We start from the raw sequence: 24,970 nt of genomic DNA, 5'->3' as shown, positions 1-24,970 counted from the left end.
AGACATGAGTTTAAAAGGACTTACAGGAGAGATATGGTTTGTTCCATGGCAGTGGCTAGCCGGGAAAGATGGAAGTTAGCACTCCACAAAAGCAGGGGGTACCAGAGGGTAATAAGATTTAGGGCAAGGAGAGCATGAGAACAAAGTTTTGGCAGGGTCTTGTGACACATGGGTGTGGAGATTTGTTATCAACAGTCATCAGGGGAGGGAAGTTTCAATGCTTTGTTTACAATACATTTTTTCCTCCCCTGGGGAGATCCTATGACTTTTAAGGTCTGTCCTGGTCAAGTAGGTGGCCATAGGACCATAGACAACAGAACACTAGAAGTCCCCCCCACAGAGATAAAAACTTTACAAAGAGATGCCTCCATGACCATGAAAGGAAATTAAACCATTTAGACAAGGGGTCTACTGATAATTGCTGAATTCTGCCAGCCCAGAAGGGTATTCCATGCAGTCCAATTCACAGGGGTCACAGTCCAAGGAAGGCTGGTAGCACCTGAAGATGGCAAATCCATGCAAACCTAACATTTGGTTCGATTGTGGGCAAGTTACTGAAGCCCACTGTAGGAAGATGTTTGCTAGGCAAAAAGAAAGATGCTTATGGAGACCTATAAGGGATAATTACTGCTTATCCACCAATGTACATGCTGGAGTTTCATTAGTTGACAACAAGTTACCAGCAGAGGAACATTATGGGGAGATTTTAAATACCAGATATTCTCCCCTTGCAAATTTTGAGAACCCTAGGCATAAAAAGAGTCCACATAGTCATGCATAAGGTTCCTTTGGGACCTCAAAACTATGGGTCATCAATGATACTGAAGCTATGAATATACAGACTATGAAGTCCTTAACTTCGACTCATACATGACTCCCACTTCTGAACTAAAGCCTGGGGAACTTTGACTACTAGAAGTGGACAACCGAGTTGTTTTACCCATGGAAATACCGATTTGAATATTAATTTCATCAGAGAACGTGCTTCACTCATGAACTATCCCCTCACTAGGGCTCAAAACTGACGCCATCCCAGGACGACTCAATGAAACCACCCTCACATCTTCACGTCCCAGCCTCTACTATGGCCAATGCTCAGAAATTTGTGGATCAAACCACAGCTTTATACCAATCGTACTTGAACTCGTCCCACTTAAACATTTTGAAGACTGATCCTCATCCATGCTCTAAATCATTGGAGAAGCTATTCTAGCGTTAACCTTTTAAGTTAAAGACTGGGAACCTGAACTTCCCCTCAATGAAATGCCTCAACTAGACACATCAACATGATCCGTCGTCATCCTCTCGGTATTCATCTCACTATTCATTCTGGTACAACTCAAACTTACGAAACACAACTTCCCTGTCTCCCCAACACCCAAAACACTCAATGCAGCAAAACACCTAACTCCTTGAGAAACAAAATGAATGAAAATCTATTCGCCTCTTTCATCACTCCCACAGTAATAGGAATTCCTATTGTAATCCTCATCGTAATACTCCCAGCCCTACAATTCCCATCACCTAGCCGTTTGGTCGCAAACCGTCTCATCTCGATCCAACAATGGGTGATCAACCTAATTTTAAAACAAATAATAATTATTCACAGCCCAAAAGGCCCTAGATTGGTGACAGATTATTACAATATTTTGGGGAACTCCTATTCCCCAGGGATTTAGGATTCCTAACCAACATGACTGCAGAGTCCAGCACCAAGGCCAATTGACCTCTTTTTCCCTGGTTTGTATGGTCTGAGGCACAGGCAACAATAAATTATTACTATTTCCCCACTTAGGCTGTAAAACAGCTGGCCCTTTAACTTGGATCCTAAATGCTTGCATTGGTCTTGCCTTAAGCATTTCAGTAGGAGCTGGAGTTGCAGCTCTTGGTGTGGAGTTCAGGTGGATTAGGGCCTGATAAAACCTTTTTGTTGTAGAGATTTTAGTCCATAGCCCATGCTTGGGTCATTTGTTCAGTGAAAGGGGTTCCCCAATCACTGTCTATTTGTGTAAGTATGCCAGACAGAGGGCACACCCTTTCTAAACAGCTGATGGTGGCTCACTGGTTCACCTTCCCTACTGGGAAAGCTAACGAAAGTTCTGTAGCTATGTCCATGGCAATAAACGATACCTCAAGAACAGGAGGGGACCAATATAGTCCACATGTCCCATCTGCTGTGGTAGCCTACATGGTTGACATGGAGAACACAAAGGGCAATCTTTAGTGGTGTCCACTAGCTGCTGGCAAACAGTTATTTTTCATTGTTGGCAGGCGTCCGAGATGTCTTTCCACAATTCTTGTCATTTCAACAGCTGTCTCAGGTGCAGCAACTTTAGCTGTTGAATTCTCCACACAGGCACTGGTCTGAGAATCTCGTACATTTCTGCATTCACAGGGTTGGTATTGAAATATTGAAAATGCTGTGCTGTAGCAGGTAGGCTTTCCATCTGGTAGTGTCCTCGGTTGAGCATTATCAGAGTGTGGCTTAGAAGCTGTGTCAGTTATCCACCCACGAATAGGGGAGGCTGTTTTCAAGGCGATGGGGCATCTTTGCATCAGTCCCTCCACTTGCAAAAAGGCATTATATGCAGCACACAGTTGCTTTTTTAGGAGGCTGTACCTCAGTTCTGCCCCTTTCCATAATTGTGACCAAAAGCCAAGGGGCATTCCTTTCGATTGTTGCCTCTGCCACAGACCCCACCCAAAGCTAATATGTTCTGGCTACATCCGATTCACAGGGCAGGTCTGGATCTATGCCCACCAATGCTTGTGCCTGTGCTATTGTCCTTTTTGCTTTTTTAAATACAGCCTATTGGGAGGTGTTCTATTCCCAGGGATAGATAGCCTTTCCTAATCAAGACATACAAAGGTTTTAACATTTGGCCTAAGTGAGGAACAAAGGTCTCCAATACCCCAACAATCCCAAGAAAGTCATTAGTTGCTTTGGCATTTGTGGCATGAGGAAACATCGAACCTTAAAGAGAGTTACTGGTTAACATGGCATCATTAATGTAATGAAATAGAGTTACACTTGTGAGACTTTTCCACTTACCAAATCGTTTGTCTCAAGACTGTGGCAGATGGTTGAGCCATGTATATAGCCTTGGGGAAGAACAGTAAAAGTACAGTGTTTGCCTCCCCAGGAGAAGGCAAATGTAGGCTCGCTTGCTTTTCCTAGGGAGATGCTAACGAAAGCATTAACAAGATCCAACACAAAATGATATTGACACAACAGGGTACTAATTTCTTGTAATAAACCAGTGATGTTCAGGACTGTGGCATACAATGGTGATGTTACCTTGTTTAACTCCTGATAATCTGCTGTCATGCCCCATGTTTTGGTCATACAGGACTATTGAAGGGCTATGGGTGAATATTATTATCCCTACCTGCTCCAACTCTTTGATAGTCACTGAGACTCTTTGGTGCCATCCCAAAAGTTTATATTGTTTTGTAGCCAAGTCCCTCAGAAACAAAAGTACTTTTACAGGGGACCATTTTGCCTGCCCTTTTAAGACTGCTTTGATCACTCTACACCAGAGGTGAAATTCCCCTATAGTGGCCTGCAATGTGGCACTCTGTAGATCAATTCCTAAAATGTATTCCAGTATAGGGGAAATATATACCATATAAAAAATAATGATTTTAACAAATATGGCCTATTTTGCAGCATTTTTTCTATGTCTACCATTTTTAATTTCAAGTCCTGGTTAAAACAAAAAAAGAAATTTTAAGCTACACCTCCCCCGTCTTTCCGCACCCAGCCCTTCCCTCATAGCTGCCTTAGGTGCTTAGGTCTTGGTAGCAGAAATAGGTGAGATAGACAGACAGAGGCTTAACTTGTATTTAAAAGTTTTAAATCAGGGTGATGGGATTTGAGAGTTTCTATGCCCTTCTTTTAATTATTTCCAATTATTAAATCTATTTCACTTAAGGCTGTGACCTGGAAAATTGGGAAAGGTCTTTGCCTTTTCCAGAGGCAGCCCTCTGGCAGCTTTCTGCTGCCTTAGGGAAATTCTAGGAGTGGTTTCCTTTTAATGTCCAGGTTGATTTATAGTAATTACAGAACTAAGGCTTTGAAACCCTTTTTTCTTTTGGGACTCCAGGAGTACTAATATGTGTGTGTGTGTGTGTGTGTGTGTATGCTTATTTATTTATTTATTTATTTATTTATTTTTTTAATCATCATTTTATTGAGATATATTCACATACCACGCAGTCATACAAAACAAATTGTACTTTCGATTGTTTACAGTACCATTACATAGTTGTACATTCATCACCTAAATCAACTAAATCAATCTCTTATTTATTTTTAAGCAATTCAAATAGAGAGCTTTAAGAATTTTTATTAATTTATTATTACCATCTGGAGGTAAAAGAATATACATTTAACAGGTAGACAAAACACAAATAGAAAGTTAGTTTCAAGAAATAGAAACAGTAATACTTTTGAGAGGGGCAAATACAGGATTGAATATACATTTCTTCCCATTTCTAACCTTTTTCAGAACAATTCTAATTATAATACAATGTTCTTGCCACAGAGTGCCCTTTCTCTTTCAATAGAGCCATTTCTCTCCTGATTTTAAATTATAGTGAGGCCAGATTTTGTTACAGAAATAAACTTTTTTCTCATAGGCTTATAACTAAAACCTTTCCATATTTTTTAAAATACAGCCAAAAAATTTTCCATTCTTCTTCCCCTTCCTCTTCCAAGTAGGAGTTATGGGGATCCTATGCTTTGGGGTCCTATCCCAGAGTAGGTGAAATTCTCCAGACTTGAGCCTGAGGCAATTTATGGCCTTTGACTTGGGCGTATCTGCATGCCAGAGTCTCTAGTGATCATCCACTCAGAGGAGGCAATCAGTGAGAGAGTCCTTCATTTCTGCCTGGGCAAGGCACATATCTCTTTCGAGCTTTACTTTCTCTTCTAAATGGCTTGCAGTAGCTCTTGCCACTTGTTCTGCCTCGGCAGCCATCTGCAAAACTCCTAACAATGGCCATGGCGGTCCTTTTCTTCTCAATCAAATCTAGTTGTCCTGCTATCTGTTGCAAAACAATTAGCAACCCCACTGGAGTTTTCAGGGTGTACCCATTCTCTGATGGTGGTTTCCATTCATCCAGGAGGGCAGCCATCCCTCGCCATGTGGATGATAGGGGCCAATTTGAGATTCCCCCCACAGATTCTCCCTTCCTAGAATTCGTGCCTGCTATAGCCGGCATCTCTTCAGCCCTCCTTGCTGGCTCACCAATTGTTCCAACCCAGCTTAGCCCCAAGACCAAAGAACACACCAGGCATGGAGTTAGACATGAGTTTAATAAGACTTACAGGAGATATGGTTTGTTCCACAGTGGCAGGCAGCCGTGAAAGATGGAAGTTAGTGCTCCACAAAAGCAGGGGGTACCAGGGGGGGTGGTTTACAAGGGTTAGGATGGGGGGGGCATGTGAGAACAGAGTTTTGGCAGGGTCTTGTGACACAAGGATGTGGAGATCTGTTATCAGCAGTGATCAAGGGAGCGGAGTTTCAGTGCTTTGTTTGCAGTACATTTTTTCCTCCCCTGGGAAAAGCTGATGACTTTTAACATCTGTCCCAGTCAAGTAGGTTGCTATATGAAATCACTATGGAGGGGAGGTGCCCAGGCCCTGGGTCCCCACGGCCATCATCCCTGAACAAGGTTTATATTCTCCTCCAATCCATTCCCCATAGGGAAAACAGAGTAAACTTCTGAAAATAAAAATTTAATACTGCCACTTTCCTGCTTAAAATCCCTTAACTGTGCACGCATGCGCGTGCGCACACACACACACACACACACACTTCCTTAAATCCTTGAGAGTTGATTATTCCCTGTGCTCTGTCTTCATGTCTGGGCTCTTCCTATTCTATTTCATTTCATTTTACAAGCATGGCTCTCTTTTGCCTCTGGGCCTTTGTGCATTTTGTTCCTTCTGTCTGCAATCCTCTTCATGATCCTTTGGCTTATTCCTACCCATGATTTCCGTGTCTGTTTAAATACAGCTCCTGTGGAAGACACTCCATGAACTTGAGACAAGGTTAAGTCTCCTTTCTATATGTTCTCATATCTCTGTGTAATTTCTTTAACAACACCCATCACACTTTACTGTTATTACTTAATTAATTATCTGTAAGCTCATGGGGGCAATAACCAAGTCTTTTCTTGCAGCTGGCAGAATTACTGGCAGTATATGCTCAGTAAATATTTTTAGAATGAATCGATGAGTACCAGCAGAAACAGTGGGATTTTAACTGTTTTGTGGAGGTAACACAATATGATAAATAAAGCATCTGAAGGAAAACTATATTGTATGTCACTTGTCCTAGGTGAACACTATTCAAGACCAGACATATGTCAGTGACACAGAAAAAGTTTTCAACAAGGAAGCACTTTGTTTAATGATTGCACTTTAGATAACAAAATTTAGAAAACAAATATCAAGACCTTACAGTGGACTTACAGAATGCAAAGCCTATTTGACTTTTAATTTTAAACCCTCTAAAGAACTACCAAGCATTTTTTTCTAATTAATCCCTTACATGTATGCTAATCTTAGACATATCACTAAATCACATCTGTATATTTGAAATTTGATTATAATTCAAATGAAAGACATGTGCATTATTAAATGAAAAGATGGGGTACCTGGCTATATACCAGATTTAAAACAATGCTTATTTTATTTGATTCTGTTGGCCACAAATATGTGTGAAGAAAGAATTATATGAATATTCAATAAATCATATATGATATGAAATGGGATAACCACTGGTGAAAAAACATGAAGAAGAAACATTTGAATGCTGAAATAATTGCAAATAGTATAGAATACTCAGCAGTCTTTGGAAATAACATCAGCAGACAGACCAATTTTTTATATTAAAATGAAGTGAGAAACATGTGGGAAGGAGGTTATTCACTTTGCTTGCTTGTTTACTTTTGGGAAGTCTGTGGAGGGAGAACTCCAACGGGATTGAATTCAACAGGAACAGTAGCAGTCATCAAGCAAAGATCAATCTTTATGTGATGACCCATGGAAAAAAAAATGTTGATTACATAATTGTATCAATTTGTAGAATGATAGTCATAACTTAATATAATCTTCCAAACAAAGCAAAATGGCCTTTGCATGTCTCTATACCTGGTTCTAGTAATTATAAATTCATTACCTCATAAAGATAACCTAATACCATGATGGACAACTCCATCTAATGCAAAATTCTTCTGAAGGCAGAGCCAGTAGCTGCCTGAGATGTGTGTGTGTGTGTGTGTGTGTGTGTGTGTGTGTGTAACTTGTTAACATTCATTTGGCTTTCTGTCATAGGGCATCCTCAGTCATTCAGTCATTTGCTTGGGTCTACTCTAAGATCTCATAGCATAACCTGATAGTTGCCTGACCATTACTGCTTTCTACACCCTTGATGTGTTTATTATGCCAACCCTACATTCATAATTTGCTCAAATCCTAGTGGCATATTGTCTTCATTTCCTGTGCCTGCTGTAATAAAGTACCACAAAACTTGTGGCTTGCAACAACAGAAATTTTTTTATTTCACAGTCTGTCAGATAGAAGTCCAAAAGCAGTTTCACTGGGCCAAAATCAAGGTGTTGGCAGGGGACTCCATATAAAGGCTCCAGGGGAGAATCCAGTTTTTGCCTCTTTCAGCTTCTGGTGGCTTCCAATCTCTGCCCCTGTGGCACATTGCCCTCTTCTCTTCTATCTGTGTCAAATCTCCCTTTTCCTTTCTTATAAAGACATTGGTGAATGCATCTTGGGCTTACCCAGATAAAACAGGGTAATCTCTCCTTAAGATCCTTAATTTAATCACACCTACAAAGACCCTCTTTCTATATAACATAACATTTACACGTTCCAGGGAATAGGACCTGCCTGATATCTTTGGAGGCCAGTATTCAGCCTACTACAAGTATGTATCCAGAATTAAGCAAGTTTTCCTTCTCCTACACAGGTAAATAGCTTTTCTTGGGGATGATTACGTTCTTACTCTTGCCACCCTTCAGGTCTCAATGACTCAGGGGAAAAAAAAGATAAATTACTAAGTCTTCTAGTTAGTAATTCAAATAATTCAAATAACACAAAACAGCCCCTAAAGCAACACATGTAACATCTAGATTCTCGTTTCTGCTATTCCTGCTGCCAACTTGGTTAGGTTTTTCATTGCCTCTAACAAGGGCTTCTGCAAAAGACATTAAAATTGTCTTTCACTTCAAGTTTCTTCACCCAGAGCAGTTCTGTTTTTAAAGCACAGTCATGATTATGTTCCCCCCTTCTAAAATATTCAGTGAAGTACTTCTCAGTGGCATAATTACTATGCTGGTGTTCAGTCTTTATATTCTCTGTCTTTCTTAGCTAAGATTGATTGAGTCTTTAATATGTGCTGGGCTCTGTTGTAAGCCCTTTAAACATATTAACTAATTTAATCCTTACAACAAATCTATGAACAAGATGCTGTTATTAAAATGATTTATGTAAGAAATCTAAGGCCCAGAGAAGTAAACAAATTTCCTAGGGTCACACACCAGTGAATAGAGGGAATCAGGAAGTTGCAAATCCAGGCACTCTATCTACCTCGTGTATAAATATTCTTGTATTTAGCCATTAAGCTCTACTCCCTCGCTATCTTTTCTATACTTTTTTTTTTTAACATTATATGCATATTTCCTCTTATGTAAATACTCTCCACTGTGGCTAAATTGGATTACTGGTGGTTCACTAAATCCTGTTCATGGTTTGCCTCCACTCCTCTTTACTTACTCAGTAATTTCTTTCGGTGGAACACGTCTCCATACTTCAAGCTTAGCACAAATGTCAACTCCTGCATGAATCCTTACATTTTCCTTTAGCGGAATGTGGTCTTTTCTTTCCCTGTATTGAAGAAGAAAGATAAGATATGATGAAGGAATTTATAATTGCTTACGGAGGTGGTGGTTATATTTTATCCTGCAGCTTTAATTTTGTTCTTCCTCCTGCTCTGGAACATGTCCACTGGGTCTAATGCCCGTCTCCCAGGCAGGGGATCTGCTGCCATGTGGCACTCACCCTTGGAAAAGAGGCACCAGCATTTACTTGAATGAAAGGGTGGTGAGGAGCTATTTTTCAGATAAAAAATTTTGAGGAATGCATTTCTCTAATTATTTACCAAATGAGCATAGTGTTTACATTTATAACAGACTAGACAAATAAAATAAATGATAGTATTTAATAAAGTTATTCCTTTCCCTCCTCTGAAACTATAGAATATTTAAGCAAAAGAGATAACATCCAGAGCTCTGAGGGTTCTGTAGGTTCTTGCAAATGCACAAGCTGTGCCAAGTGATGTGCAATTGAGTAACACATGTCTCTATCCATAAATAAAACTTGACAGACATGAGAGAATTATACCCTAGCATTTCCCTTCTCAACTTGAGGGACCTTCACAGTGATTTAGCTGTTTTGATTCCATTCATGAAAATAATGTTTAAAATATGCTCCAAATCAGTTATGAAGTATCATTTTCAGTCAACTATATTGAGCCCTGTTAAAAAATATGCATAGGGTAATAATAACATTATTTGTTTAATGGAAGAGAGGAAAGTTAAAAAATTTTATTCAACGAAAGGAAAAATAAAATAAATCCAGGCAAAACCCAAGTTTAAAAATGTATGTGTGTGTGTGTGTTCTATATATATATTTATATACATAATGTTCTACATACTTGTGGACCACAAATCTGGTTATTTCTTGGTAGTTAAAGCAAATAAGAAAATTGAATTGTTAATAAGATTTTAATATTCCAAAACATGCATTGGGATTCCTGGCACTGACTTATTATACTAATACAAAGCTTTTAATAAAGAGATCACTCTGAAATAGTGGCAGAAATTATCAAGGTTATAGCCATAGTGAACACTGGTCTGTATTCTAGAGCCCTTTCTTATAAAAATCAGCCCATGCAGGGTAGGGTCTTAATGGCAAATTTAGTTGCATTAAAACCCTTCTATGAAGACCCACAATGATTGTGGTCTAGGCTCTGAACTCTCTCTTCCTGGGAGAGCTAAGTAGAAACTGCAACATATTTAAATGGTTAGAAATGTACATATATGTTCTTACTAGCAATGATTATTTCACAGGTGCAAGTCATCAGCTTTGCTACAGAGCATAATTGGGATTCTCTGGACTTTTATGATGGGGGTGACAATAATGCTCCAAGGCTTGGAAGTTACTCAGGTAAATAAGAAAATTGAATTCAATTACAGTACAACTATGATTTGGAATATGATTTTTTAAAATACCCTCGAATTCTGGCTTGGTGGCATTAATTTGCTTTTGCAAACTATACACAAGGAATTAAATTAAAAGTTTAGAAATTTGAAAGGCTTTAAGGTAATATTGAAATTTATGTATAAAACCTTACTATATTTTTACTGTATTTTTGTAATTATTTATGGATGTTTTATGTTAATGCTAATATTTCAAGCTGAACCATGGTTCAGAAAAAGTATGTGACTTTTTCCTTAAAAAAAAAAAAGAGGTATGAACAAAAATAGTTAAGTAGTTGAACTACTTAAAAGTTTAACAATAAAAGCAAGACTTGGTTATTATGGTATATTCACTGAATGGAATATTATGCAGCCATTAAAATAATTATAGAGACTGAGTAATGACATTGTAAATACTACAAAGTAGTTTTCAGTGACTATAAGGAGAATACAAAATTATTTATATGAAGGGAATAAAATTGTATAAAATTAATGAATATGTATGCAACAAGACCAGTAAGAAACACAAAATAAATAAAATAGTTTGATAAAAAATGGACATATTTTATCTTCTTTTAGATTTGTTAAGGTTTTTCCAAGTAATTTATGTAAGAACCTAAAAGCTTCTTTTAACATAGAGAAGGTGAAATAAGGTCTTACTTTTTTACTATCACACTTTTTAAACTCTGAAAATATGAACCTAGCTAAAACATTAACTTTCAAGAAATTTTTTAATGGAACATGATGACCACATTTTCAACATCACCAATGAGGAAAGGAAAGAAGAAATCCAAAGCAGGAGGGATTTGGTTTAGGCATGAAAAATCTTTATCAAATTTAGATAGAAATCTTTCTTGGAGAGTCTCATACAATTTGAATATGTTTAAAATAGCACTTTCTTAATAATAAATATAGCAGTGAAGTTGATGAAAGTGATAAATGAGAGCTATTAACTACTGAGTGCTAGCTAGCTCTGTACGAAGCACCATGTTAAACACTTGACAGGTATTTCCTCATTTGTTCTATCAGTCCTTTGAAGTGGTTGAGGCTTAGAGAAATTAAATTGTCCAAAGTTGTACAGTTAGTGTCAGAATGGGATTGGAACTTACCTGTTGTGATTCCAGAACTAAAGCTGTTAATCATTAAGATCCTCAAAAAGACTAAAGGCAGTTCGAGTGGCCTGACTTTTTGAGTTTCTGTTTTTTTTTCTGTATACAGTGATTGCAGTTAGGATAAGATGGATAGAGAATGAGGTCAGAAAAGGAGCAGTTGTATGTTCTGCAATGAATTCTTCCTGATTTCTTTCATAGAAGTTATCAGTGGTTGAGGACCACATCCTGTGGAGAGCAAGTATAAAGTAACTAAATCCTTAAGAAAATGTTTGCAGCATTCTCAACTCATATGCTTGTTGAATTTTATTTTAAAACATGGAAGAATTGGAGCTTAGTTATTTTAAATTTTGTCATTTGAAAATGCTTGAGTTGTAACAAAGGATTTTGAACTATTACTTTACTCAGTTTCAAATAAGCAAGAAGCATTTGGGTCAAGCAGATATTTCATATTTTCAAATTTAATAATTGAATAAACTAAATTTGATACCCTTCAGAAGTAATGAAGAAAATCATTATGATGCATTTGCTAAGAGACAAGGGTTTAGAAGTGTTTGAAAGCCACCTACCATCTTTGCTGTCAGAGTCTAAGAGACATTAAGGTACCTGACCTGGCATAGAAGAGCATATATTTTAAAAATATAATCATTGATATAGAGTAATAAATGAGATATTATCTGAACCCATGCAAATTCTTAAGTTACTGTACCATCAAAAATACATGCAAACTTTAAAATAAAGTTTATTTTTCACTTGTGTTAGAAAACTGAAGGCCACTTGAAATTCAAAATCTTTATTTTGAGTGACTTGTAAAATTTAGTGATTTCACTTTCACCAGCTCTCTTTGCACCTATCAATTTTTATAGAACAATTGAATGTGATCTCAAAGGTCTATCTCCTTGGAGACAGGAATAGTAAAATGGGAGAGGAATATGGGAGGTACATTTATATTTTTAAAATCTTGAAAAACAGCTTGACTAATACATAATTTCAGTGATATTACATTGACTGGTTAGTACTTAACTAATTTGGTTTCTCTTTTGTAGTATATATCATTGTGCATGCATAGATGTTTCATTGTGTCATTGACCTGCCTTTTCATTTATCATTTCAGGAACAACAATACCCCATCTTTTGAACAGTACATCTAACAATTTATATCTAAACTTTCAGTCAGACATCAGTGTTTCTGCTGCAGGGTTTCATCTTGAATACACAGGTAAAAATATCATGTACTATCCAGGAAAGTTAAGAACAAGCTTATATTACTTTTAAAAACTCACTTTTCTGAATATTGAAATCACAGTGACTGTCAAAAGGGCACATTTAGTCTTATTTCCTTAAAATTTTGAAATGTTCCTTTAAAAATCACATGCATAACATTCTAATGATTTTCAGTAGAATTTATAAATATTTTCAAATTGTGGAAAAAGGATCCTATAGATCCTGTAGAAATTTTGAAATTGGAATTGGATAAGTGGCTTTTTTTATTGGCATAGAAATGTAAATAGATGTCAAATCTCTAAAAGAAGATTTATTCATTCCATTGTTTGTTCCGCCGTCTAATATTTTGAACCCCTACCATGTGCCAATCCGTATGTTCAACATGGGAGATGCAAAGATAAACATGTCAAGGTATCATTCTCTGAGGAGATCAGAGTCTAATAGAGGAGAAAAAGAGATGATGATGTGATACTTTTATGAATATAGTAATTAAGATGTTTATGGTAGAGGTCATAAAAGCAGTAAGTACTCAGGTTATCAAGGAATTTCAGGGAAGACTTCAAACAGGAGGTCACATCTGGCCTGAAGGAGGGATAGATGTTTTCAGCAGAGGAAACTCCATGTTCAGACAGAGCTGTGAAACATGGCACATTAGGGAAATTGTGACTTCTTCAGCAGGGCTGGTGCATAAGATTTGAGGGAGCTAAGGCTGTTTATGCAGGCAAGGTGACTCCTGGGAGATATGGAATGTCATAATCAGAAATTTGAGTTCACCATAGGTGATACAATTCAAAAGCAGCATATGTTTTGATTGGTATTAATAATACAGATGATTAGGTTCTCATAATCACAAATTTAAATTGAAGAAACCTTTTAAAAGTCCCTTGTATACAACTTCTGTGTTTCTAAAACATGCTGTTGAATGCTGGAAAGATCATTTATTTGTATTAGATAAATGTTATAAAATCATTAAAATTTACTGGGAATAACTTATCCAATTATCTAGAATATTTTTCAAACTGCTCTTTCGGTTAGAAATTCTTGTGATTATTCTCAGTAAATGAAGGAAATTGAACAATAGACTATAACCGATTAATGCTGTTAATAATGCGTAATAGCTTGCCTTTTAGAACAGAACATTGGGAGTTAACTATTTTTCTTCAGGGAAAACAGTAACTAGGGGATTTAAATTTTCTGACAATTTTAGGGTCCTTGAAAACAACATCTGTGACAGAAAAAACATACTATATATATAATGGAAGCATCTTTAATCATGAACTTTAATTGAAAAAATAAATGTTGAGTACCTACTATGTGAAGGACATTCTGATTAGAATTATAAAGGAAGTCTCTTTCCTAATCTAGTGAAAACTTTATTACATGGAGTAGAATCTTTCCTATATTTGTGATTATTTATCTACCTATATTACATCTAGTTATTTTTATAAAATGAGCTACCAAGATATGCCAATATTTTCAAAATTAGTTATCTGAATCAAACTCAAGAATGTTTGAAAAAAATTGCCATGGATAATGAACAGAATAAAGAAAAGGAAGCATCCTTGTATTTTAGGTGTAGTTGCTTTAAATCATAAGACAACCAACTATCTTAATATTCTACAGGCCACTCACAGGGGTGGCATTTAATCTGTTAGCTTTAATTTCACACAGTCTAAAGCTCATGTTCTCAAAGTGATGCTTTGGGCTCAAACTTGCCCCCAGATACTTCTTAAGCATCATTAGGTATCTGGATTCTCCACTCAAGAGGAAAACAAACACCTAGGTATAGTATTTACACAATCTAAGGACAGCGTTGTTGGATTTTTCAAAAACCGCAAGATGGCAGCCTATTAGAAGAGGCTAAGATTATTGCCAAAATTTTTAAACATTGTTTTGATGGGCCTTAACTAAAATACAAGAACAGTTGCTGAATGTTTCCTTTTTAATTGGAACAAAATACTAAAGAACTTCTTGGATTAAAGTGAATATCAAAACAAAACAAAACAAAACAAAACAAAAAAAACGCACTACAAAAAGGCTATAAAGATATATGTAAATATTTTGTCTAATCATAACTGGACAGAAGAAGTTAAAACATTCTCCAGGTGGACAAAGACTTTTCTTTTTGGAGAAATTAAATAGATTCTTCACCAAATGGTTATACTTCATAACACTGTCCCATAAAATATTCCATTTGGATATGTTGTTTTAAAACAAATTCAGTGAATCTAAATTAAAGTCAAAGCTATAAATAGAAAAAAAGAAAGGGGGTCAGAGAAATAGATGAGAAAAATAATGTTACAAGATCTGGAAAAAGGGGGACAAGTAGGAAAGAAAGACAGGTAAAGAGAGGAGAGGAAAAACATGATACATTTAATTTACAGTAGAGAAATTGGTACCATAGGATGCCCAATATACTTTTAATTAACTACAATGATTTTGGAATATTCTTTATGCTTTCAAACCTATTATCGAGTCAATGCAGACATTAACATAGCATTTGTAAGACATTCAATATGTGCAAGGGAGTGGGGAGAGATTGAACAAGAAAATTTAAAGAGTAGGTATAGCTTTATAGAATTAAACGTACTAATAAATTCTGCTCTAATCTTTAAGGGCAAATATATTAAAAATAAGCCATGGCAGGATTTTTGGCTGCTTGAACAGATTGAATAGCAGTATTATTTCAGATCTTCTAGTTAAAATATATAACTATTGAGTGCTGCATAGAGCAGCTGTGGTTTGGTTAGTGGTTTTGCAGGATGATCTGAAAAGCTGACTGCCCACTCAGTGCACACACAAATACAAAATTTTAAAAAACTCTGGAGAATATTGTGCCCTTTACATAAGCACAGTGGCTTTTCTGGCAAATAATCTGTCTTGTTTGTAGAAAGAACATTTTAATTTGTTTCAAATTTCAAAATGATAGGCTTTCCTTAGTGGAGAAACAGCTATTTTGTGGGAATTCAAGAATCTGTCTATTTGCCAAGGCAGATTATAACTAGTCACAGTTTTTAAGAAATTCCTTAGGTATTGAGAAGGCCCAATGTTACTAGCTGAGGTGTAAGTAAGAAAAAAACTTAAAGACTGTTTTGGGAATTAAATGAGATAATCCATGTAAAGTAAATAAATAAATAAATAGGGAGGGAGGGAGGGAGGGAGAAAGGAAGGAAGGGAAGGAGGAAGCAAAATTGCCTTTTAAAGCACGACTACTTAACACTTTTTCTGCAGACATCACATCATCAGACATTCATTATCATGAATGGGCAATATATATCATTTTTCAGTGCTCACAGGACTATTCCCTATGAAACAATTTTTTAGAAAAGTACCATTAGTTATTGTGATTGTCCCTCTACACTGTAAATATTTGTTAAGTCAACCCCCTCTCCTGCTCAAGAGCTTATTTAATGCATGAGCATATGGTGCTAATTGATCTTTGCATTTTCAGTATCTAACATGCTACAGAGTACACTAGAGGCATTCACCAATTGCTTATTGAATGAATGAATGCCACCATTCTATTTGCTATTTTATCATTTAACTTAGTATTATTCTGTAGGCTAAAATTTGGTAAATAGTATCTAGTACTGCATGTTCAGTTACTTGTTGAGATTGAGTTATGAATTAGAAAATTAAAAACAACTTTATATTAAATGTGAATTTCATGCCTGAACTCTTCCTACATTGGACCTTAAAATATCCCTTGTTTGCCCCCTAGGGCATAAAAAACAAAAGTGTTTCTTTTTAGCTTCCACAAAGTTTCTATGAAAGACAATTTTTCAAACTGTTACCAGATATACTAAACTCTCCATGGAAATCTTTGCCTGAAGACAGGTTTTTTTTTTCTTTTTCCTTTTTTTATATACTATAAGCTATTATTTGCTTGCTATGCTGGGCTAAATACCTCTGCCACTCTGTGCAGTATCATGTACAATCTGTTTGGCCATAAGTCACCAGCTATAACGGAAACGGAAAAGGACAAGAAACTCCAGCAGTGCATGTGGAGATTAACGGCATCATGTGATCACTGCTATTAAATGGCTTAGAACCTTTGGACACCTCTTTTCTAGCTCTCTTCACATTTTCGATTTCAAGATACTGAAAAGCTCCTAAGCATGGTATTGATTTTATGAATTATTGCTTCACAAGTTGAGCTTAACGCTGGTAATTTATAGGCAGATTTTTGATACTTACCTTTGCCTTAAGTAAAATGTTAGGGATCAAGTTAAATGTGCACGAAAGCTAAGCTACAAATTTGTATCTCTGCTGCCCACTACTGACTTTTAAAAATCAGAATGTTCCTTCTAAAAGACTATCCACACACAGTCATTGTTACGTGTTATGTAATAGGTGTTTGAAAAATACTTGCTTAGTTTTTAATTATTTAGTTGCAAGGTACGTTCTGCCAGAAGAAAAGGTTTGCATACCGCATACTTACTAACGCAGTTTTGTAAAAATCTTCAATATTAAATTTACCCTTTGATTATCATCAACTTCTATATTATTCTCCAGACTGTCATTTTTATAATGATAAATATGGAATGCCAGATCATAATTCTGGTATTTTTTAAAATTACCAAATGTAATATAAATATAGAAATAGTGGGTCATTTTGAGTCCATCATTTAAAGAAAGTTTCAAATTGAAGACATGCAATATATTTTATGTAATAAGATATTCACTACTTCTAAATACAACCTCTTATGCAAAGACACATGATTTAATATCGCTTCATTCTTCACACGGATACAAAACCATTTTTTATGGTCTTCATTTTCAATAAATTTTTATCTTGGCTTTTCACTTCAAAGGACTTCTTAGAGATCTAAAATATAAAATATCTCAAACTTTGTTTATGTTTATGCTGCACAAAGGAGTTTTCTGAGCATTGAGGCAAAAACTAACATAAGCTTGGTCTTTTTTGGATAGTAAACCTTTTTAGAGTATTCAAAAGTTCAATACATTCCACAATGGTGATTTAAAAATGATTTGACCTTAATTTAAAATTCCATTTTGAAGTGTTTAGTGTGCCGTGGTTTCAAGTTATTAATGGAAAAAAAAAAAGGTTTAGAAAGAGAATATGAGGTACCCACAAAAAATAGGTAATCTCAATATAGGAAGGTTCTCCAAGAAAGTCAAAATGTGTGAAATATTTTCAATTATGAATGATGTGAAATTTTTTTAAATTAAATTTTATTGAGATATATTCACATACCATACAGTCATCCATGTGTATAATCAGTTATTCACAGTACAATCATATAGTTTTGCATTCATCACCAAATCAATTTTTTAGCATTTTCATTACTCCAAATATATATATATATATAAATAAAAATAAAAGTAAAAAAGAACACCCAAAACATCCCATCCTCCTATTCCCCCCTATTATTCATTTATTTTTCTCCCCATTTTTCTACTCATCTGTCCATACACTGGATAAAGGGAATGTGAGCCACAAGATTTTCACAATCACATAGTCACACTGTGTAAACTATATAGTTATAAAATCATCCTCAAGAATCAAGGTTACTGGGTTGCAGTTCAACAGTTTCAGGTATTTCCTTCTTGCTTTTCCAATACAGTAAAAACTTAAAAGGGATATATATTTAATGCATAAGCATAACCTCCAGAATGACCTCTCGACTCCATTTGAAACCTCTCAGCCACTGAAACTTTATTTTCTTTCATTTCTCTTCCCCCTTTTTGGTCAAGAAGGATTTCTTTGGGTTCAGGAGTGAAATTACCTAAAACAATCATGTTTTCTCAGAAAGAGTGACTCAGAGGAGTCATAGTGGAATGAACTATTATTATAGTCTTGTATACCTAAGGTTGTCATATTACATTCATGAATGAGTTTTTCCTTTAACAAAACAATGTTACTTTCAGTGATAGCAGTAATTAAGCTCTCCCCTCTCCCTGCCAATGCATTTAAATTATTATGCAATGCTAGGAAATACCTGTTATCTATGCAGATCTATGGCTGCTTATCTATTCATCTATGACATGGAATGCAATGAATACAAATGGAGTATACCAGAATGATCAGCTATAACTGATTAACAACATTTTCTCCTCCAGATTGATTGCCTTATGAACAGAATTGGAAAGAATTATTTTGTTGGTTAAAAATAAATGTTGGAAATGTGAAGAGCTAAGGGTTTAATGTTTCAGCCTGCATAACAGCCTACCATAATTTGACAGCAGACATAGTGCTATGCAATTTTTGGTATGGATTTGCTCCTGGTACATTTCTTTGTGTTTTTGGCTACAACAGCAGGCTTATTGATCCAATTCTAGTTAAAAAAAATTTCATTCACATAGATTCTTTGATTGCCAAGGAAATGATTTTACAAAATTTACACTTAGGAAGCTTAAAATGGCTTAACACATTTACTGCCTTGGTTAAATAGGAGTCCAGCCTTTGCAACATTTTTACAAAAATTCTTGCTTTCTTGTTGATTCTTTAGAAACAACCTAATTGTATTGTCTCTTATAAAGAAGTGAAAAGTAGCTATTAAGAAGACGTTTTAGAATTACTATTAAAACACTCATGTTTTTGTGTAATTAAAAATGGTTGTAAAATTTGAACTACAGGATTTCTAGATAGTTCTGTCTTGTTTTCCTTAGTATACATAAATTAAATTCTGCTGCAAAAAAGGGAGTGAGGTTATTCACATATGACTTCTCTGACTTATCTGATTACTTTATCAGTTTACAATGTTCAACAGAAACTAGCTTGTGCAATTCACCCTATTCTAGAAAAATGGGGGACAGTTATGTTCTTCTACTCCCACCTTGTCCACTAGTACTAACTTGTCTAGTCAATAAGTAATTTTAGTGATTACAAAAATAGTTGATTTTTTTTAATTCACAAAATTGATATGACATTGCTTATAGAGTTTTATCTTATGCTTTTAAGTTAAAAGTCTTACACAAACATTCTAACATGTCCACATATATTATGTAAATGACGCAGTTTTAGTGGCTGCTCAGTATTCTGTTGCACCACTATGCCACAATTTTATTTATCCTTTTCCCTGAAGAGGAAATTGCCACTGCTCGATATTAATATTTTGATGTCTATGACCCTGAATAGAGTACTTGATAGGAGAAGAGAAATGAATGTGTATAAAACTTGGCCTTCTCAGAAAGAATGACTGCAGGAATGACCTTAACGATGAAGATTAAAAAAATGCACTGCTCAGGATTCCCAAGCATTAAGCATTGTACCAAAGGAAAGTTAAATCGTGTGACAAAAAAAAGTATGTTTATATAATAAATCACACTTTTTAAATTCCATAATTCCTGAAAATAGTTCTAGGAAATCAGAAAAATTTAACAAGGAAGGCCTATTACTGGCTATCAAATAAATCTAGTTGTGGAAGCAAGACTTACCCCCTTAAAAATTTAAAAGTAGGTCACAATTTAATTGTAACTAGGTTTTTCTGGACCCGCAAATCCAAGATTACAAAAAAATCAAGAAAAGAGGAACATAATGCAAGCTTAGAGATCTAGCTAATTAATACATCTGACACTGGAACCTCAGTCCTCAGAATCCCTTCATCTCATTCAGAACTGCCTCAAATGTCTTCTCAAATGACCAGTTTACTGCTGCTCTTACTGCCTCACTTTCTGATCTAATCATACCTCTACCAAGTCACTGTTTTTATGTCATTTTCTGTCCTTAAATGTCATCTAATTTCACTTGATGTTAGCTACCTTGACCATATGTTATTAAAGTATCTTCCATTTGCAGTTTTAGACATTTAAATTTATTAAGAAGTAATCAAGATAGCGATTCACTTTGTTTCTTATTGTATTCACTCACTCTTTCAACCAATGTTTCAGTGCCCTCAAGAACTTCCATTCTCAGAGTGGAGATAAACATGGAAAACTAATTATGTAATTATTTATTAACTTAAATGCCCCAAAGACAAAGTAGATGATGGTGCTATGAGAGCATATATCAGCAAGAAATAAACTGGTTGAGGACTGAAAGAACATATGAGGATTTGTCATACTTAAGGATTTAGATTTTAATAATTTTTGTGAAATGTATGTATATAACAATTTCAAAGAGGTGACCTTTCCTCTTATCCATTTAAATATGCATAAATTAGCTTCAAAAGGTAATTACAAAGATTGTGTAATAAGCATTGGTATTTATTGGAAACAAGAACGTTAACAGTAGCATTGTCACATGCTTGAAAGAATGTTTTTGCAAAGAATCTAACACTTTGTTAAGGCATTAAATGATTCATTTTAGGAAAACTTTTCGCATTTATTAAGCTTTTATTCTTTTATATTGAAAAAAATTTCTTACTGTTGAAAAAATGGAAGTGTTTTGAATTATATCATGATTATATATATATGTATTATATATGTATCTGAATAATCTGTATCAATTGTTACCTAATATTTTTCCAGTCTCAATATGATAAATATTTTTCTCCTTTCTAATTATATTATGTTTAGAGAACAAATCTTACTTATAATTATGCTTTTAACTTTTGCATATAATAATAAAGACATCAAAATGCAACTCATGGGTTAAACAGCAATACTCCCTATGAAGGAAGAAGGAGCCCAGGGATGGGACAAATAGAAAATAATTTGATGGTGACTGTACTGAGAATGTTTTACAAATATAAGTTCATTTTATTTGTAAAATACATTTTTATTTTTATTTTATTTAGGAACTATTATTTTGTTTTGCTGTAGAAGACAATCAGACTGGGAGTTAAAAAAGGATTAAAATATATTCCCACAGCTATTTAATGGTGTTATGATGAAAATAATTTTATGACAGAGTTTTGGTGTACATTGCTCTCAGTATTTACAACTAAAGATTGTTCACAGCATTCTCAATGTCTCAATGTAAAATCTAGCTTAATACCACTCCAATATTCAATTTTGATAACTATATGCATAATTTAAGCATTATTAATTGGAAAGTTATTTACATTATTATCATTAAATATTCTTAGCAATTGGTTTGGATTCCTGCCCTGAACCACAAACTCCTAGTAGTGGAATTAAAATCGGTGACAGATACATGGTTGGTGATGTGGTTTCCTTTCAGTGTGACCAAGGATATTCTCTTCAGGTAAGACTATTTTTAAAAGTCTATTTTAAAAAGTCCTTTCTTAGTATTTTAAAAGACCAATGATTGAAAATCTCCAGTGTTCACAACTCTATTGAGCCTGGCTGCATAGTCAAAAGCATGTTCAATTCATCAATAAAGTACATGTATGAGGGAAATTGTTGGAATAGATTTTTTCTTTCTCTACTGGCATCGGATTGTAACAATTGAACACTTATTCTTTAGATTGCTTTAGATTTTTTTCTGGATCTTTAGAATTTGAAAATAAAAATGAAGTGTTGCTTAAAGCAGTTAATGAAACTTTTATTATAATAAGTCTCCCGAATTAATGCAAATCAACTACAAATACATATATTTTGCTTAAGAAGTAAATTTGTATATTATATGATAGATTTTAAGTATTTGTATTTATTCTTTTCTGAAGGCTTTTTGGATGGTCTCAAATGTATGGACTAATAGAAATCTCTCTAAGGAATAGATACCTTAAAAATTTAAGAAAAATAAAATTGAGGCAGAAAACGTTTCATATGTTAAGTAAATAATTCCTTACAGGAAACAGAATTAAATTAATAATTTGCAGTTTTTAAAGTTGTATCATAAATTATTAGTCCCAGAAGCACAATCGGGTGTTTCTGGACTTTAAGTTTCAATTTAAAATTTAATTTCCTTTAACTTGTCTAAATATTTTATTTTTATTAAAAAATTTTACAATTAGTCTTTACCTTATCTCTCCTTGAGTATTGCAGCAATTTATTTTAAAACAATTTATAGCTATTTCACTATTGAAGTCATAGTTCTTTCATGATTATTGTAGTATCTTAATAGAATGTGTTTAGATTGAAAAATATTAAAACCACAATTTTAAATGATATGGAGTTTTAAATTGTCTAACAGAACCCCTGTTATTTTTTATTTTTTAATCATAGTTATATGTAGTTATTTTTCTCATTTTAAGTCATACTAAGATTTCAAGTAAAAGTATTTAAAAAAGGGCTATTAAAATGACAATATTTTTTTTTTGTTTTCATAATAAGCAATAACTATGCTATGTATCATACTTTTTTCAGATACTGAACTGCATTGTCTTGTTTATGTAGGGTCACTCTCATATTACATGTATGCCTGGACCAGTAAGAAGATGGAATTATCCAATTCCAATTTGTTTGGGTAAGTTCAACAACTATAGGTGACAGTCTACTTTAAATCAAAATTTAAAGGTATACCACATATTCATTTTGATCAATTATACAGTATGCCTTTTGCCAGGTTCCATGGAAATAATACTTTTAGATGAATGTTTCACATATTTCTTTTTCTTTTATAATTTTCAATTTAAAATTTTTTACTTCAAACTTCAATATCAGTGGATAACTTAAAACTGTAGAAATAGAAAACATTTATTATCTTTTTCCTAATTCCTAGAGAGTTTTAGTATTACATGATAGAAATACCTAGAGATCAGAAAAATAAGTAAATGTCCTTTTGCTTAATTTTTGCCAAAATAGATAAGAAATCTGAAGCGTCTACCAAAGGGAGCATGACTTTCCATATGAGATGTTTCTATCTCAGTAGCAGACAGTTGAGATATGCAATAGGGTCAGAAAGGTAGTTGGATACTTTGAAAGTATGGGACCCAAACGTTTGCCCTAACTTAATGCTGCTTCTACATTATTTATATCCGCACCCTAATTTTTTTCTTTTCCTCCTATTTGGTATCTGTGTGCAACCATAATGTACTAGCCTCTGCAGGTGATGTTAAAGAAGTGTGAGGTCTGACTTTAAACCATTAATTTACCATTTTTTGTGGTAGAAATAAAAGAATTAAAATGACAAGAAGATAGTTTAGTGCTAAATTGTACCATTGACTACATGATGGAATTTCAGAAAGGTGAGACTTGTGTTCACTAAAGTAATTGGGAAAGACAGCAATCCCATCAGACTAACAGATTTTGGCAATAAGTAGAATTAAGATAAATGGATGAAGAAGAGAGCCTATTCTGGGTAGAAAAAGGAGCACAAGCAAAAGAACTGGCATAGCTTGTATGATCCACCTATGTACAATGGCTGTACTATGTTCGGGGTACACAACTCTTATTGGAAAGTACTGGAAAGTAATGCTGAAGAATAAGAATATGTTTAATTGGCAAAATATATTGAATACTCTCACACTTTAAAGTAGATTACAACTTTTGAAGGATATATATTTTTATGTATTATATGTAATTTATAAATACTCATAATGCCAATTATAAAATTTTATATATACAGATAATGTCAGTTGTGCTTGTGGGGTATGTGCGAATCCTACTGAGTGTAGAAATTAGGAATATTAAAGAGTAGAAAGAACAAAATAAGTGTTTTATATATATATAAATATATATATAAATATATATATATTATATATATATAAATATATATATATATATATATATTCTGTTGACTAGAGTACAGGGAGTTTTTGTTCATCCCCAGTGCCTATAAGAGTACTCAATTGAAGTAGGTGTCCAATATATACTGTTTAATGAACAAATTAATATAAAGATTTGGGATTCCACAAAACATGTAGTTCTGTAACATTTCCCCCTTGACATTCACTTATAATAATTTCCCATAAGATTACATAATCTTCAAAAATTTGATCTTTAAAATGGCCTCATTGCATAGCCTAGCATAGTTTTTATCTTTTTTTCTATTACAAATAAAAATACTCACATTTGTGAGTATTTTTCGTATTCCTTCCTACACATTACTAATTATTTATTTAGGAATTTACCTAAGTAGATTAATTATGTCACTGGATAACTATTTAAAGGCTTTGATAAATATCATCAAATTGCTTTCAGAAAAGCTGTATTAATTTAAACACTGCCCCAGTGTCTCATGGCACGTCTCATCTTGTAATATTACAAGCACCAATTATTAGTCTTTAAAACTGCAAATTTTAGATAGATAAAATATTTAATTGTTGATTAAATTTTGATTCCCTTTGTATATTACTCAATGGAAGTTTTTGAAAGAAGTAATATTTTAATAAAATTAAAGTAGAATGTTTAAATTTTATCATTTAGGATAAATTGATATGAAACCATATTTTAAGTATTCATATAATACTTATATCTATATTCAAATTTCAGCTCAAAATGCAACAGCTACATAGGGCAAGCTGATTATTCTTTGAGTTTAGGATTGCTCTCCTGTAAAATGGGATACTAATATCCACCTCACAGTCTTACTATGAACATTAAAT

General features: G+C 34.3%; 1 protein-coding gene across 8 annotated transcripts in view; it reads left to right on the top strand.

Moving 5' to 3' along the window:
• CSMD3 (CUB and Sushi multiple domains 3) overlaps positions 1-24,970 on the top strand; it is a 1,408,207-nt gene that overhangs the window by 1,253,837 nt on the left and 129,400 nt on the right. For all 8 annotated transcript variants that reach the window (XM_037802758.1, XM_037802757.1, XM_037802756.1 and 5 more), the window contains 4 exons: positions 10,153-10,249; positions 12,505-12,609; positions 21,608-21,726; positions 22,821-22,890. In XM_037802758.1, the coding sequence (XP_037658686.1) occupies positions 10,153-10,249; positions 12,505-12,609; positions 21,608-21,726; positions 22,821-22,890 (391 nt within the window). The remainder of the gene's footprint in view (positions 1-10,152; positions 10,250-12,504; positions 12,610-21,607; positions 21,727-22,820; positions 22,891-24,970) is intronic.

Source organism: Choloepus didactylus, chromosome 14 (genome assembly GCF_015220235.1).
Source record: "Choloepus didactylus isolate mChoDid1 chromosome 14, mChoDid1.pri, whole genome shotgun sequence".
NCBI lineage: Eukaryota > Metazoa > Chordata > Mammalia > Pilosa > Megalonychidae > Choloepus > Choloepus didactylus.
The sequence above is the reverse complement of the archived record's forward strand: the minus strand, read 5'-3'. Positions and strand labels throughout refer to the sequence as shown.